This window comes from Coccinella septempunctata, chromosome 5, assembly GCF_907165205.1.
Source record: "Coccinella septempunctata chromosome 5, icCocSept1.1, whole genome shotgun sequence".
NCBI lineage: Eukaryota > Metazoa > Arthropoda > Insecta > Coleoptera > Coccinellidae > Coccinella > Coccinella septempunctata.
The window spans coordinates 34,274,999-34,290,145 of NC_058193.1; the positions used below are offsets into that span (position 1 = coordinate 34,274,999).

At 39.3% G+C, this 15,147-nt stretch overlaps 3 protein-coding genes across 6 annotated transcripts in view; 1 reads left to right on the top strand and 2 right to left on the bottom strand.

The window, feature by feature from the left end:
* Positions 1 to 9,560, bottom strand: part of LOC123314236 — a 154,856-nt gene extending 145,296 nt beyond the window's left edge. For 2 of the 4 annotated variants that reach the window (XM_044899387.1, XM_044899384.1), the window contains exons 1-2: positions 9,339 to 9,560; positions 6,441 to 6,496 (exon numbers count right to left, since the gene is read on the bottom strand). In XM_044899387.1, the coding sequence (XP_044755322.1) occupies positions 6,441 to 6,496; positions 9,339 to 9,342 (60 nt within the window). In that variant the 5' untranslated portion in view covers positions 9,343 to 9,560. Of the gene's footprint in view, positions 1 to 6,440; positions 6,497 to 8,212; positions 8,336 to 9,338 lie in introns of those variants that run through there. The other 2 variants (XM_044899386.1, XM_044899383.1) reach the window with 1 other exon arrangement.
* Positions 9,561 to 9,974: 414 nt separating this feature from the next.
* On the top strand, positions 9,975 to 11,928 carry LOC123314243 (post-GPI attachment to proteins factor 3). Its single transcript, XM_044899405.1, has 7 exons — positions 9,975 to 10,230; positions 10,285 to 10,436; positions 10,492 to 10,644; positions 10,701 to 10,825; positions 10,928 to 11,067; positions 11,120 to 11,324; positions 11,773 to 11,928. The coding sequence occupies exons 1-7, from the start codon at positions 10,098 to 10,100 to the stop codon at positions 11,849 to 11,851; spliced, it is 987 nt and encodes a 328-aa protein (XP_044755340.1). The 5' UTR covers positions 9,975 to 10,097; the 3' UTR covers positions 11,852 to 11,928.
* Positions 11,407 to 15,136, bottom strand: LOC123314238. The gene is made up of 4 exons (XM_044899392.1): positions 13,340 to 15,136; positions 12,917 to 13,113; positions 12,537 to 12,700; positions 11,407 to 11,675 (listed from the first exon to the last, which is right to left on the bottom strand). Exons 1-4 carry the CDS (start codon positions 15,134 to 15,136, stop codon positions 11,467 to 11,469), a joined length of 2,367 nt encoding a protein of 788 aa, XP_044755327.1. The 3' UTR covers positions 11,407 to 11,466.
* Between the last annotated feature and the right edge of the window lie 11 nt (positions 15,137 to 15,147).

The window sequence follows — 15,147 nt, forward strand, 5'->3', positions numbered from 1 at the left end:
AAGCTTGTGACGTAGAATGCCTTTACTAAAGTCCAGTAATTTTTGTTAGTTCGAAAACACTGGAACTGATCAAGAAGATATAGAATTCTATATCCGCAGCTTACAAAAAATTGTTTCTGTGATCTGTGTCTATAGGGAACTCTAACGATTTGTCAAAATCAGCTGAGCATTGCTGTCGTGGGGCACACAAGCTTTTCCCTCCATTGATTCGCATACTGTTTAGGTCGAGTATTGTGTTTTGTGCATGTTTTTAGAAAAAATGTTCTCCCCTACGTTAGGTTAGAGTGATTAGACTATAACTTTCTAAGAAATGCCTCTTCACACTGATAATTTAAAAGCTTTGTGTGCCACACGGTAATGAACGGTCTGCTGATTTTGACAAATCGTTAAGAGTACTCTATACCTTCTCAAAATCCATAGTGACATAGAGTCTCTATGTCTATGTTTAAACCGATGACATTCAGTGTCATTGTTTGATATTTCTATGCATTGTTTGTTTTCCTTGTCAAATGTGATCACCAAACTTGATATTTATTATGTCTATGGTGATCAGAAAACTGTCATGACCATTATTGATTGGAAGGTCGTTGCCGGATTGTGAAAATGACGTAGAATGTTCATGAGAGAGCACTTACACCCCATTGAATACGAAAATTTCTGAAATTCTCGATAAAACGGATCGCACCTCAAAAACCGAAACCGCGGTCGTATACGCCCACGCCAACGCCGCGTCTATCGTAAACTTTCGCACGCAGATAAAATCGATCGAGGGGAATCTTTATCCGCCAGTTAACAACGGACAACCTCCCCGCCCTCATCCTAATTAAACGGGAACCTTGGACTGCGAGCACGCACGGGATCTCGGCGCGGACGAAAAAAAAATTATATCATTACGAAGAGCTCGCACACAACGAGAAATCTCCGATGACCAAGGACAGCGTCGAAGCGTAGTTTTTTTATCACTTTCTCCCCTCTGAAATTGGCGACGATATGAGGTGATATGGGCGTTGGTTGAGGTACAGAACCGTCGTTTTATCGTAATCGAGATATGGTCTTTGTCCTGTGTTCAATTTGAGCATGTGTGACAGTTTTCGGAGGGAATCTTGCTGTTATTCTGAAAATAAATTCGAAAAGTCCCCCAGATACAGAAATTCATGAAGAGACACTGAGGAATATTGGTTAGATTTTCAACCCTTTACGGTGATAGCTAAGGGTGGAGCACTACTTCAGATAATAAAACAAAGAAAACAAGAAAATTCAGATTGCCATAAGGAATTCCCGATTCATAAGGCACTTTGTTGATTGGGGCAGGTAGATTACATTTTTCTATATCTCAAACTGTTTTGGTCAAAATTGCAACAAATGGCCAAAAAAAATAAAATGTTTTTCGGTTCAATCGGGGATGTAGATCACGAATCCATGTATCCATTAGTTTATATTAGCTTTGTTCGTAGAGTGGTTTGCAACGGTTGTGAACTGTACAGAGCAAGCGCAATTCCATTTTAGGATAGCGAAAATATATTTGCTCTTGCTCTGTACAGTTCACAACCGTTGCAAACCACTCTACGAACAAGCCTTATATTTGAGATCTAATTCCGGAGGAATTTCGTCCTTCAAAAAATCGTATTGGGAGAACAAATTAGGTTTTTCTACAGTCGAAAACTCATCCATTTCCGTTTCTTGATCTGAAATACATCGCAAACTATTGCGACACTGATTATTTACGATAGATCTTCGCTCTTGTTTCTCGGCGATCGTTCGGTACGATGAAAGTTGACCCCTGGAATTTTTCTAACGATTTCGAGTTGGGTCACGAAATCCGAACAGCAGTTTAGGAGCGATAGAGTGCGTTCGGACGGCGGCGTGTGGTGAATTTTAACGCGACGGGTGTCGGTCGAGACGGGTTTCTTTGAATTAGTGTGAGAATCTAAGCCGTGTGAAAGCCAGTCCAGGGCCGGAGAGAAGAGGCGGTTCGTTACGAGAGTTTTTTTAGCAGAATCTGGTCATCGTGTCATTCAAGAAACATTTCGAACTACTTCGAGTAGTTTTTCTTCCAGGAAAATCATCGTAGATCTAAATGTGATACATATTATAAAAGAGCAACTTTTCTAGTAATAAATCTGAGAATTTCATCCATTTCGACAGAACCGTTTGGTCTTGCTGAGGTTTTAACTGGACCCATCTTTTTGGGAATTTTTCAAAGGTCAACTTTAGAGTAGTTTTTCTTCCAGGAAAATTATCGTGATCCAAATGTGATACATATTCTGAAAGAGCAACTTTTCTTGTAATAAATCTGCGAATTTCAGCCATTTCGGCATAACCGTTCGGTCTTGAGGAACTTTCAAATGACCCCATCTTTTTGGGAATTCTTCGAAGGTCAACTTTAGAGTAGTTTTTCTTCCAGGAAAATTATCGTAGATCCAAATGTGATACATATTCTGAAAGAGCAACTCTTCTAGTAATAAATCTGAGAATTTCAGCCATTTCGGCACAACCTTTCAGTCTTGAGGAACTTTCAACTAACCCCATCTTTTTGAGAATTTTTCGAAGGTCAACTTTAGAGTAGTTTTTCTTCCAGGAAAATTATCGTAGATCCAAATGTGATACATATTCTGAAAGAGCAACTCTTCTAGTAATAAATCTGATAATTTCAGCCATTTCGGCACAACCTTTCAGTCTTGAGGAACTTTCAACTAACCCCATCTTTTTGAGAATTTTTCGAAGGTCAACTTTAGAGTAGTTTTTCTTCCAAGAAAATTATCGTGAATCCGAACGTGATACATATTATAAAAGAGCGACTCTTCTAGTAATAAATCTGAAAATTTCATCCATCTCGGCATAACCGTTCGGTCTTGCGGAGGTTTTACCTGACCCCATCTTTTTGGGAATTTTTGGAAGGACAACGTTCGAGTAGTTTTTTTCCAGAAAAATTATCGTAGATCTAAATGTGGTGCATTTGCGTGATTTTCCCCTAAAAAGTTCTCCTATCTCGAATTACTTTTACGTTATTGTGATGTTTACACATTTTCACTTCTGGTTTATGTGGTTGCATGTACGAGCTAAAACGTCTGAGCACTGATTATCGATCCTCGAAATTCCACGAATATTTTTGGAGGCGCGTTATATTATATGATTGCAGCTTTCTTACGTCGCCTGTCAAAAATTTCCACGCTCCCATTTTGGATAGTTACTCAATTTGGTAACGAACATCGCTATCTCCGTTCTTCGATCGTTATTGGCTTTCCTGCAGACATAAACGGTTCTAATCTCGGTCCTAGATCTCCACGATATATCTCATTATGAAGTCTTTTATTCAAGACAACGCACATGCTGAGAAGAAACCGGCTTCGCAAAATGGTCTAGCTATGGAGGAATAGGCGCCAGACCTTCCTCGCACATTCACATTGTTTATATAACGCCTGGACGTTGTTGTTGTTACCCGTGTTATTTATGTAAAAATGCCATTTATCTGTGTAAACTGACCGGAACGTGGTAGGATAATGAGATGTTTCGCACTCCCACATCCTGATACCCTATTCGGATGGTAATCGTTTGTATTTCGGCTGGATTCGCAAAGGAAAAGACTGAAATGAGCCATTTTCGATGTATGCTAATTTCGTAAGCACAGAGCGAGATAAGCAGGGAGAGAAGAAGTATTGATATCTAGTTAGCCTATACCAGTTCCATGCATAAAAAATATTGCGTTACCATAGTAACGAACAATAACTCATTAGAACTGTCAGGGTGAAGTTTGAGGTCGAAAAAGTAAACCGAAGTTACGCAATGAATTAAAAGAAAGAAGATGTCCAACGAAATTGTGAAAATCGAAAAATTGGAGTATCGAGCCATCATCAAGTACCTGTATTTAAAAAGGTTAAGAGGTAAGCATATTTACGAAGATATGCTTAATACCCTTGGTGATCAATGTCCTTCGTATGGGACCGTGAAAAATTAGACTGCGAGCTTCAAAAGAGGTAAATTTTCCAGTGAAGATGATGACCGATCGGGAAGGCCAGTTTCTGTGTCAGTCCCCGAAAATATCGATGCAGTTCATGACATGATTTTATCAGACCGTAGAATTGGAATGAAACGGATATTTGAAGCACTGAATATTTTATACGAACGCTTTGATCATATAGTTCACGTTAATTTGGACATGAGAAAAATTGCTGCAAAATAGATCCCCAAATGTTTGAATGTTGACCAAAAGCGTGCAAGGGTAGAAGCATCGCGTTCAATCTGTGTTCGATTTGAAAACGAGGTAGACTTCTTAAATCGAATTGTTGCTATGGATGAGACTTGGGTAGGTACATTTCTACGATCCAGAAACAAAGCAACAATCGATGGAATGGCGACACTCTGGTTCTCCAAGACCTAATAATTTTCGTGTTTTTTGGAATTGCCATGCAGTAATCATGATCGATTTTTTGGATAAGGGTAGAACAATAATCGGAGATTACTATTTAACATTACTGACCACTCTACGGGAAAAATTAAAGAGAAAAGATGCCCCTGCACACAAATCTCATGTTGCCATGCAAAAATTCGTGATTTAGGGTTTGAATTACTAGAACACCCCCCTTATTCACCAGATTTGGCTCCATCTGACTATCATCTCTTTCCTCAACTGAAAAAAAGTTTAAAAGGTCGTAAATTTTCTTCCAACGAGGAGGTAATAACAGCTGTGGAGGTCTGGTTCGCAAAGCAAGAAAAAACATTTTTTTTTGAAAGGTCTATAGACGTTGCAGGTGCGCTGTAATAAATGTATCTAATTAAGAGGAGAATATGTTGAGTAATAAAATATTTTGACATTGAAATTTTGTTTGGTCCTATAGTAGGCTAAGAATTTCTCAATATATCCTCGTATACCCTATACACTAGGGGCAATTTCACGAAACTTTTCCCAATATTGACATCTCCTTTGTCTACGAAGTAAAGAGTAAAAAGTGTAAAGAAACCACCCAACACAGAGACACTCCCTGAAGTTAGATGAGAATCTGATAGACATAAATCGGCAAATTTCAAAAGGTCCGGACGTCAGGAAGAAAAGCCAGCCCTCCGATCCCAGACCGGAAGGATTATTCCCGACCTATTCGTCTACGACATTCATAATCCAATAAACTATTTTCGAGGCGGTTCGTTAACCCCTGCTCGCACTAAACTTTACAGCGCGCCCGATGAAACTTCGGACGTTATGACATTCCATCAGAGATCGAAACCATCGTTCAACCTAAATAACGCGACGGGTATTAAACGGTGGCATTTTCAACTGCTTCATGGGAAGATCGTAAAGTTCCCGGTTATCATGATGTTCCAGTTAATGCCCCGCGATGTTTTTAGAGAGACTGTACGATTGGGTAAGTTCAGAGTGAACGTACACTGTACAGCGATCTCAGATGATGGACCGTTAGATGAAGCTGCCAAGGGCAGAGTTTGCATCCGATCTCGCATATCCCTGTCTCATACAGAGAGGTGATGAGGATTTTCTATCTTCCCCAATGGAGAAAAAAGAAGACACGTGCGAGCTGACGTGTGTTTTCGTAAACCATACAGGATTAAACAGTTTAGACACAAAATATCGACCTTCAAAATTCCATAGTCTACTTTACGACTAACGCAATCTACATTATCAAGACACCTATTATTTATCGAACGCAAGGAATCTCAAATGCAATTATTTACTTTCCGCACTCACGTTCCCCAAGGACTTGAACTGATCGAAATAAAAAAAAATCGAGACCGATGAGTAAACCGTCAAGTTTATTGACACCGTAAACATTCATCGTTTAGGTATCTAAAAATCGGTGATACTATCAAGATGAGAGTTAAACAAATAGATTCGCGAACACGTGGTACGATTTATCGTTTTATGCGTGAAGGAATTCCAGACAATTCAATAATCATCAACAGTACGACTGCCAAACGTCGATTCTTGGAAAAAGCGAACGAATATTCAATAACCGAAATGGAACGACCATATCGCGACCACACAAGTGCAAACAAAGCTGATACATCCAAAAAACGATAAGGAAATGAACGTATTTCTTTCATTGCCCAAAGAAACACCGCTATTTCTCGAAATCTAGCAATTCTTGACGGGTTAAAACCTAAATATCAGAGTGGAACGCCACCTCTTCAATCAACACATTCCTAATTTATCGCCCACCAAAAAAAAAACCGATAGGAGATAATAAATGTAAATAATATCGCGGTTGGTTTGTTGATAGCACACGCTGATGTGAGAATTTACTTACTATAGTTTTTTTTCTCTTAGTATAACTTGAAATTATGAGACAAACCTTAAGAGATTCCTCCTTGGACTGAAACACTTCGCGAATCAATAAACAAACATACATTTTAAGAAATTGTGCGTCAAAATAATATCACCAACAAGCTGAAACGAACGATTTGCAAGACAACGAAAAGTACGAAGATCTTACCTCGTGTGAATAATTCCTGGATGCATTATCACCTCGTCCATCATCAGCCATTGGTTCTGCAAAAATAGGAGAAGAGTTAAAGGATGAAAATAGACTACAAGATTAAAAGGAGTGCTGAAGAATGAGTAATTACAGGAAGACAATAGAGCGCAGGAATTGAAGATACACATATGGACAATAAAAAAAACTTACACCAAGAAGAAATGGGTTTCTTGCAATTTTTCAACTAAGCCATGTCATGAGGACCATATTTTAGTGTGTAATAATCATCCACCCCAATTTTGGAACAGTATTTTTCACTTATGTATGAAGGTTAAGAACCACAGTCCATCCAAACTAAATAATGCATATTTTTACAGCACGAATAGACTAAATAGAAATGGATGACTCAACTCTTCAACCCAGTCGTTATCTCCCTTTTTCAGGCGTGCAAAAGATAATCCGAGAGACACGCTCAGCTATGTACTTGAGCATTCAATACGCCAAAATAGAGCTAGACCTTGAGTACCGACGTCGTAAGAGTGGACGTTCAAAAGATTAACTTTTATTCGTGATTTTTTTCACTTCGTTAAGTCAGAACGCTAGGCACTGTCTTGGGCAATCGTTCGACAAAATTGATATGGTTAATCTGCACTTCCAATGGACGCGAAGGTCGGATATTACCTTCACGAAATGCCACGTAGTTTATTGCTCAATTGAACGAGCGATCTGGCAGGCGAGTGCCAATAAATTCGATGGAGTTCATTCAGATCGGGCGACTTTTTGTTTCTTAACAGCAGATTTAATTACTACAGACAATGGGTACGTATATAAGTGTCTGCGGGCAATTCTACGTCCAAGTTTCGATTAATTTAAGTCCGGGAATGACTGGAAATACTACATAATTTCGCTTGAAGGTTTATCGCTCGAATATACATGCGGTATTGTTCCACCTGCATTATAGCCTTCGAAATTATTTAAGGCTCAACACAATCGACCATTTCAGAGTTGGTAATATGCTATGTGACATAGACAGCAGAACACCCAGTATTTGAGAATACTGACAAAGTCTTCTGTCTCAGAAACACTCATCATTTCAGATTTAGAAAACTGTATACAAATTACAAACTGAATCATTTAGTGAGTGGATAGTCTTGAGCTACTAGCAAAATTACCCTCTCACAACGCAACAAAACATGGCGATTATCCTCACAATACTCCCATCAAAATACAGATTATTGAAAACAATGAACCAACGTAATAATTACCCGATTCCACGGAGACCACTCCCAAAAACTCGTTACAATAGCTAGCAACAACCTTATCCTGAACATTATGGTCGAATTAAAATCGCAATCGAGACACGATGATATATCGCGGCTACGTAATGAGGAGGATGATTAAATGCCTGCATAAAAAACCGACTAGAATGGCGAAATTCGTGACTGCCAATTCGAGAGGCTCGAAAACGTGAAAACAAACGTGGGCGGTTAATTCAAAGGATCTTAATGAAAGCCGCGACGATTTTTTTCGCGGCAGGTCGATGAATTGTGTTCCAACGCTAAAGATTAAGATAAAAATCGTTAACTAACAAACACTTGCTTGTTCGGGGAAGGCGTAGGTCATGTGAGTTTTCTGAAGAAACGTCCCACACTGCTTCACTTGACGGAAAACATTTTCTGCATGAGCATGCGAGCTTTATGTCTTGTTGAACAAATCGTTTAGATTTATGATGATTTCACCCACAAAAATTATTCATCAGACAAACATTCAATCGAAAAAATGGTTCTTACCACTCAGAAAAGGGTGACGAAGTTGGGATAACGTCATGTCGATGAAATACTCGTATAATTCCACTTTTATATTACATATATTCTCTATTGACCATCATATACGATGAAAAAAACAGTTATGGCGGTTTTCAATAAACTATCTATCCATCGAGTTCCAGTTACTGACGACAGAAAAAAAAATTCTATTCATCTACCGGATAGAAAACTGCAAAAATACATATGCTACATACAAACACCGAAAAATAATGACAATAAAGTTTCGATTCTATGGGACCAGCGAAATAGGAGTCGAATATTTTAATTCAACATGAAGATGAAATGATCTGACGATATAATCCGTAACATAACAAAACCAATAATAATTAACATTCATGAATTTCCTTCTGGCTGCAAATGCTCTAGATTTGAAGCCATCTGTTTATGAACATATGAAACCATCAAATTTCAAATTTCTGATTGAATTTCACGGCATAATTGTGGAGTAATGAAAATATTGATTATTTGCTTTACAACTTACAGCATGTGTCATTACAGATACAGTCAGGTAAAACATTTTGAAACGCTAGTAGCGCACCAAGTGAACTTGTGCCTTTAAAAGTTGCATCTGAAGGTTAAACAAGCATTTACGAGGGAAACATAGCCGTAGTACAATAGAAAACTGGGCAAATTAATTATTTCAAAAGCAAAGAATTCTAATCGAGTCTGATTCACAATTCTCCTTTCTACAGGCATGAATTATTCATCGAAATGTTTTACAGGTGAATACAGAGATGCGTCAATTTTTATAGGTTAGGAAGAAAAACAATCGCCCAAGATTGAAGAGAAATCGCTTTGCAGACTCTATAGAAATTGTGTACTCATTTGGGGAAATTGTGAAATGAAATCAAGGACGAAGAGAACAACCTGTCCTCTAATAGTCTAATAGAAATGAAGGGATATTTGCAAATTGCATTTGTATCATGAAACAAACAGGAAAGATAACAGACACCTGATAGTGGTAACTATTTCACAGTACAAGCTCATTAGTACTCACTATACGATTTTGTCATACATAATCAAAAAGTATTGAGACGGGTTGATTTTCTAAAACGAAAATCAAACTCAATCAAGAATATTAACTACTTACCCATACGAAATGTCAATTATCAAAACAGTTCATTCATCAAGAAGCCATCCATTTTAGAATTCTTTTCACTCTGATATCACATCAAAAACTTTTTGCACTTAAGCACTTTAAATAACGACACTTGAACAAAATGTTCTAATTTTACACCTCTTCCATCTCACTCGAAGCACGTCTGAGATCACAGACAACGGTACGCGATCACATAACGAAACGGTAAAATGGCGACTGACAGTTTTTGAATCTGATCATATGGATTTTCTAATGTGCTGCCATCTGTTACACGAACATGAAAGCTATGGTGAAACGATATGGTGGTAAGACAGGAATCTGTAAACAAAAAGTGTTTCATACAGATTTCTGTAAAAAGAAATTTTAAGTGTAGAATACTATAAAAATTTTCACTTCCAATACAGAATACTGTAAGAATTTTCACTTCCAATACAGAATACTGTAAGAATTTTCACTCAATTAGAGATTTCTTTAAGAATTTGTAGTTTAATTACAGAATTCCTTAGATACTTTCATTTCGATTACAGCATTCTTCATAAATGTCTATATTTCGAATGAAAATATATACCTCATTAAAATATTGTTATCATCTTCATATGATGTAATACAAAATGTGGAAGAAATTCAATTCAATTGAATAACTTACCCGAGAGCTACATAAATGAATGAAGCAAAAACCATAATTAAATATTAAATCAACCTCTATGATCCATCACCAAAACAAATCAATGTCAAATTCGTATAATTCAAATGTTCGGTATTTTTTCAACTCTAATTTTGATAGTTTCACTTAATTTGGGATGTACAAATGCCTCAGCAGGAGATCACTTGGAAAGTTACCGTACTTGCATTTATTCCTGTGTTGATCATGAGTGCGACACAGGTGAAACTATGAAATTCATTCGAATCCAAAACCTTTTGTCACCTTAAATTTCAGATGGTTATTCTTACCTGAATGACAATGGGGATATAACTCTCAGCTCTCTTATACAATGGCCATGTTTTGACGAATGTAAATATAATTGCATGTGGGACACTGTCGATAGGCTTGAATCAACGAATGTGTCCATACCACAATTTCACGGGAAAGTAAGAAAACTCCTTCCTCTTAAGCAGCACCTAGTACTTGTAATCGTTGTTTCAGTGGCCTTTCATAAGAATCTTTGGAATACAAGAACCAGCATCTACTCTATTCTCCCTTTTGAATTTGATATTGCATTTCAAATGGATACGAAAGTTTCGTAAGAGAGTATCCCATGATGCTCCTTTATATTGGCTGTGGCATATTTTTGCTGGCGTATGACACGTCACAATATTGCAGTTGAATGTTTTATTCATGGTGAAATCTTTTAGGTTTGCATAAATGCTTGGTTTTGGTCGGTTATATTTCATGCGAGAGATACTCACTTTACAGAATTTATGGATTACGCAGGTGCTTTTTCGATAATATTGGTCAATTGTTATGTTTTACTGATTAGGTGAGTGCCATCTGATATTCTTGTTTTGAAGGAAACTATAAGGTTACATTTAGAAGGTATTCCTACTGTTTTTCTATCAAACTGAAGTTTTGATTTTTACAGGATATGTTGGAGACTTGGGAAACTGTATTGCTTTTTAATATCTCTGTTTTTCTTTTTATTCTATGTGAACCATGCCTTATATCTCTATGCATCACGAAGAATTGACTATAATTATAATATGTCTTTGAATTTTTCCATTGGTAAGTTTCAATTGCAGGTTTCAACATTTTCTTCATTATTTTTCTTTTACAGCTATATTTAGCGTAGTTGTATGGCTGTTATGGTGTTACTGGAATAGAAATAGCAAACCTTACGTGGAAAAATGTGCCACCTTTGTCATTTTAACTGCCGCAGTAGCATTATTAGAAATAATTGATAGACCTCCACTATATTATATCTTCGATTCACATTCCATATGGCATTTATCGACTGCATTCCTTGTTGGCATTTTTTACAGGTTAGTATATGCTCTGTAAAATCCATATTTTGAGACTCTAGGTCAAGAATAAAATTCAATGTTCAAAGACAAAAATTCAGAGTTCGAAGACAAATGTTTATTTGAATGTTGAAGCTTTTCTGAGACACTGACTGAAATGCAATCACTTGCTGCATTTGCATTTCTTTCTTCGACGACGTGGACAACAACTGCAAGACCAACATGCATCACAGCAACGGGCAATAGCACAGCAACAAGGACACTTTTTCTCACAAGGGTAACAACATTTATCACAGCATTTGGGACAACAACCGCCACAACATTTTCCGCAGCATCCACAGCAACGTTTCGCGCAACAATTACCGCAGCAACCTGTGAAAAAACATAACTTTCAACCCTTGATCAAATTTTAGGTTTCTGCCAGGAATTCTTTCGACACGTAATTCACGTTTCTGTATTTTTTTTCCAGATTCGGCGTCAGCGATTGTAAGCACCTGAAACGTCAAGAATTGAAAACGAAGTCGTTGAATTTTAAGAAGCCCCTATAGTATACAATCGTTAGTTGTTGATTTTTTTCTAATCGAAAATTTTTAATTTCGACTGTTGAATATATTGTATATTTCGATTATTGTTTTTTTTTCCTCTTTAAATACTCCTCTGCTCCAGAAGTAAATGAGCCAAAAAAATGCACATCAATAACTTTCAAAAATTAAAGTGGATATTCCAGATAAAACTTCCTTTTTGTACTTGAATCAAATTTTCAGTACTGCTAGGTGCGAACATGAAAAGAAACTTATTTCTTGTAGGTGTATATCTGTTTTTATGGTCCATTGGTTCGGAAATGGGCTAAGCAAGTCATCTGATGCAGAGGTTTTTAGGCCTGCAGACTCCAATAGGTTGAATCTTCATTTTGTTGATTCCCCCACATAGATTACGCAAATTATCCACTCGGATTTTTGAGATGTGTAGTTTCAGGAATGACTTTATATCGAAAATATTCAACACGCAGCATATTCAACTCAACAACATTGAAATTAGGGCGTCCCTGCTGATGATATATCCACCAGGACAAATATACAATGCGCGTATAGATCAATTTCCAAATTAACATAGATAGGAGTGGAGATAAAGATTTTTTAGTGCTGAAAACGGAAAAACAGTTGGCTATTAGCATCATCTTTTCAATACCCCGATCGACATCCTGTACGTAGATAAAAGTGAAAACAGTCATACCCATCGGTCTTTTGGTCTTCGTCTTTTCTCCGCATTTACAGCACCGGTGCGATGAAACTACCTCCACGACTTCAACCTTTTCCTCTTTTTTCCTCCATTCACGTTCTTGCACCTCTAATTCCCTGTTCTTTTTGGCTTCTCTCTCTTTGCGTTTCTCCAATTTTCTGAAAATCGAAGCTCGAAGAAACACTGAAGGGGAAAATGGAAACATTCGCGCCCAGCAATTCTGACCCTACGTCCCCCGAAACTAATTTCGTGAAAAAATAATTTTGAGAGCCCAAGGGGGCGTATAACAAGCGCCTTCAAGCGTTGATTCCCCGATGAAGCTTTGTGAAACCAGGCATTATTTTGGTGACAAATAAAATATGGTGAATACGTACATTATTTTTTTCCCAACCTGCTTACAGGTGGGCGTTTTACTACTCTCCACGACCCCGGTCACAAGAACTTTCATCTCCTTGATATCACCAGCTTGCCTGCACACCTGATCCACTAGACAACGTAAATTCCTACTATGCATGTCTGCCTCGTTTCTGAGCGTGTTCTCGAGCTTTTGCAACGTGGCATAAATTTCCGCCTGAAAGAAAAATTTCTCAAGTCTTTTTTCGTGCGAATTTTAAAGTCTATTGTGCCCCCCAGGAGAGCTGTTCTCGCCATAACGTAGTCTATAGCTAGCCGTCCAGAATTAGTTCAGCCATTTCGAAGCTTTAGAAGGCACAAACGTTCGCCAATATCGAAAAAATTTGGGGTAACTGGTAAATAATTGATTCTAAAATGATTTAAAATGAAAAATGCCAGCTCACCTCTGTATCGGCGTTGATGCCAGCGATTTTCCTCTCATCGCCGCCTCCTTTCGAGCCGAACTGGCAGCAAGGATCGCTCTGAGTCCTCAAAACGGACGTGTGATCTAAGACACGCGGAGGCGGCACCATATAATTGTTGGGATACAAAGGAGGCTGGGGCGGATAGGCATACGCCGGCGTTATCGGTTGCGGTGGATATTTCGGTCTTTCGTCCACCGGATAAACGTGGACGGGCGGCGGTACGGGTACCACCGGCATCTGAACCATAGGACGAGGTGGTGGTGCTGGACCTTGTTGGATCGGAGGTGGACGTTGAACGGCTTGAATCTTAGCTTGACAGCTACAGCAGATACCCTGACATCCTTTATCCGTCGATAGGTTCGGAGGCATCATCGCCTTTTTCATCGAAGACGTACAGCTTTGCACCACCGCGCAACTGGTGTTGATCGTTTGATCGACGGTTTCGTTCCTGGGACAGAAGCAAGGTCGGTTGTTCGACGGAGGGACGGTCGAAGGTACTGGAGGCGGTGCGGCGGCTTCTTTCTTCATCGAAGACGTACAGCTCTGAACGAAAACGCAGCTCGTGTTGATGTTCTTGTCGCTCAACTTACGTTGTTCTTCGTTCGAATTTTCGCCCAGCATCACGTTCTTAACCTCTTCGCTGGTTTCGTAGGAAAGATTCCCGGATGGCGTCGGTGGTTCGCCTTCGTTGAAGTAACAAGTGGGAATTATGATTTTATCCGTGCGTAAAACTGCCGTGTTGTTGCCATCGTCTGGGAAGAACTCTTCGAAATCGCGGCAAGGCGAAAAGGGACAACACTGACAACCGATATTAGCGGCGGCGGGCGAGCACTGACAACAATCCGATATGTTCTCCGGAATTTGGGGACATTGGCAACAGTCCGACTGGCAGGGATTGGAGGACGGACATTGACAGCAACCTGATACAGCGACAGGTGATGGGGAACATTGACAGCACGTATTGTTAACAGGTTTCGGAGGAACGCACTGGCAGCAACAAGAGTTTTCGTTTCTTCTTCGCTGCGCATACCCTGGACAAGTTACCGGACAGTTACCGCCTTTGGATAAGTTCGAAGGTTTAAAGGGAAAAGGGGGAGGTGGTGGAGGGTAGTAGGGGTTGAAAGGCTCGTTAGGAGGTGGCGACGGAGGCTGGTTAATAGGCTCGACGTTTTCCGGTTCAGATATACCGCACTGGCATGGACAATCTCTGAACGGCTGTTTGGGCGGCTTTATGCTCGATTTTTTCTTCACCGGTGGACTCGTCCCGTAATTCTGAGTACAACAACAACAACCGCCAGTTTTGGTCGTAACTTCCTGTTGATTCCTGGGAGTGAGGTTCACGATCAATTTGGAGTTCTTCTTTCTGGTGTCGGGAGGCCTTCGTCTATCGGCGAATTCGTAAGCCGCGCCGGAATTGCCAGCCTCGCAGCAGCATCTCTTGCAGGTGCAAACGTTGACGGATTGCTCGTTGAGGAACGGTTCGTGAGCGTCGTCGATATATTGGTCGGATTCCTCCAGGTAGTACCTCAGACCGGCGTTTTCTGCATTTGGCGTCGCGTCAGCTCTCCGCCGATTGCTTCTGTCGTACACGAATACGGTCCTGGCCGAGCTTTCCGATTCGATTTCCGTGTAGTCCTGTAGATATTCCTGGTCATCCGAATTTCTGAATGTGCGTCTTTTCTTGCGTATGTGAAGTTTAGTCTTTGACCATTTGCATGCGTTATAAATGTTTACTAGTCTTTTTGCCAAACTCTGTAGTTGGACTTCATCTTCCATTTAAGAAATAT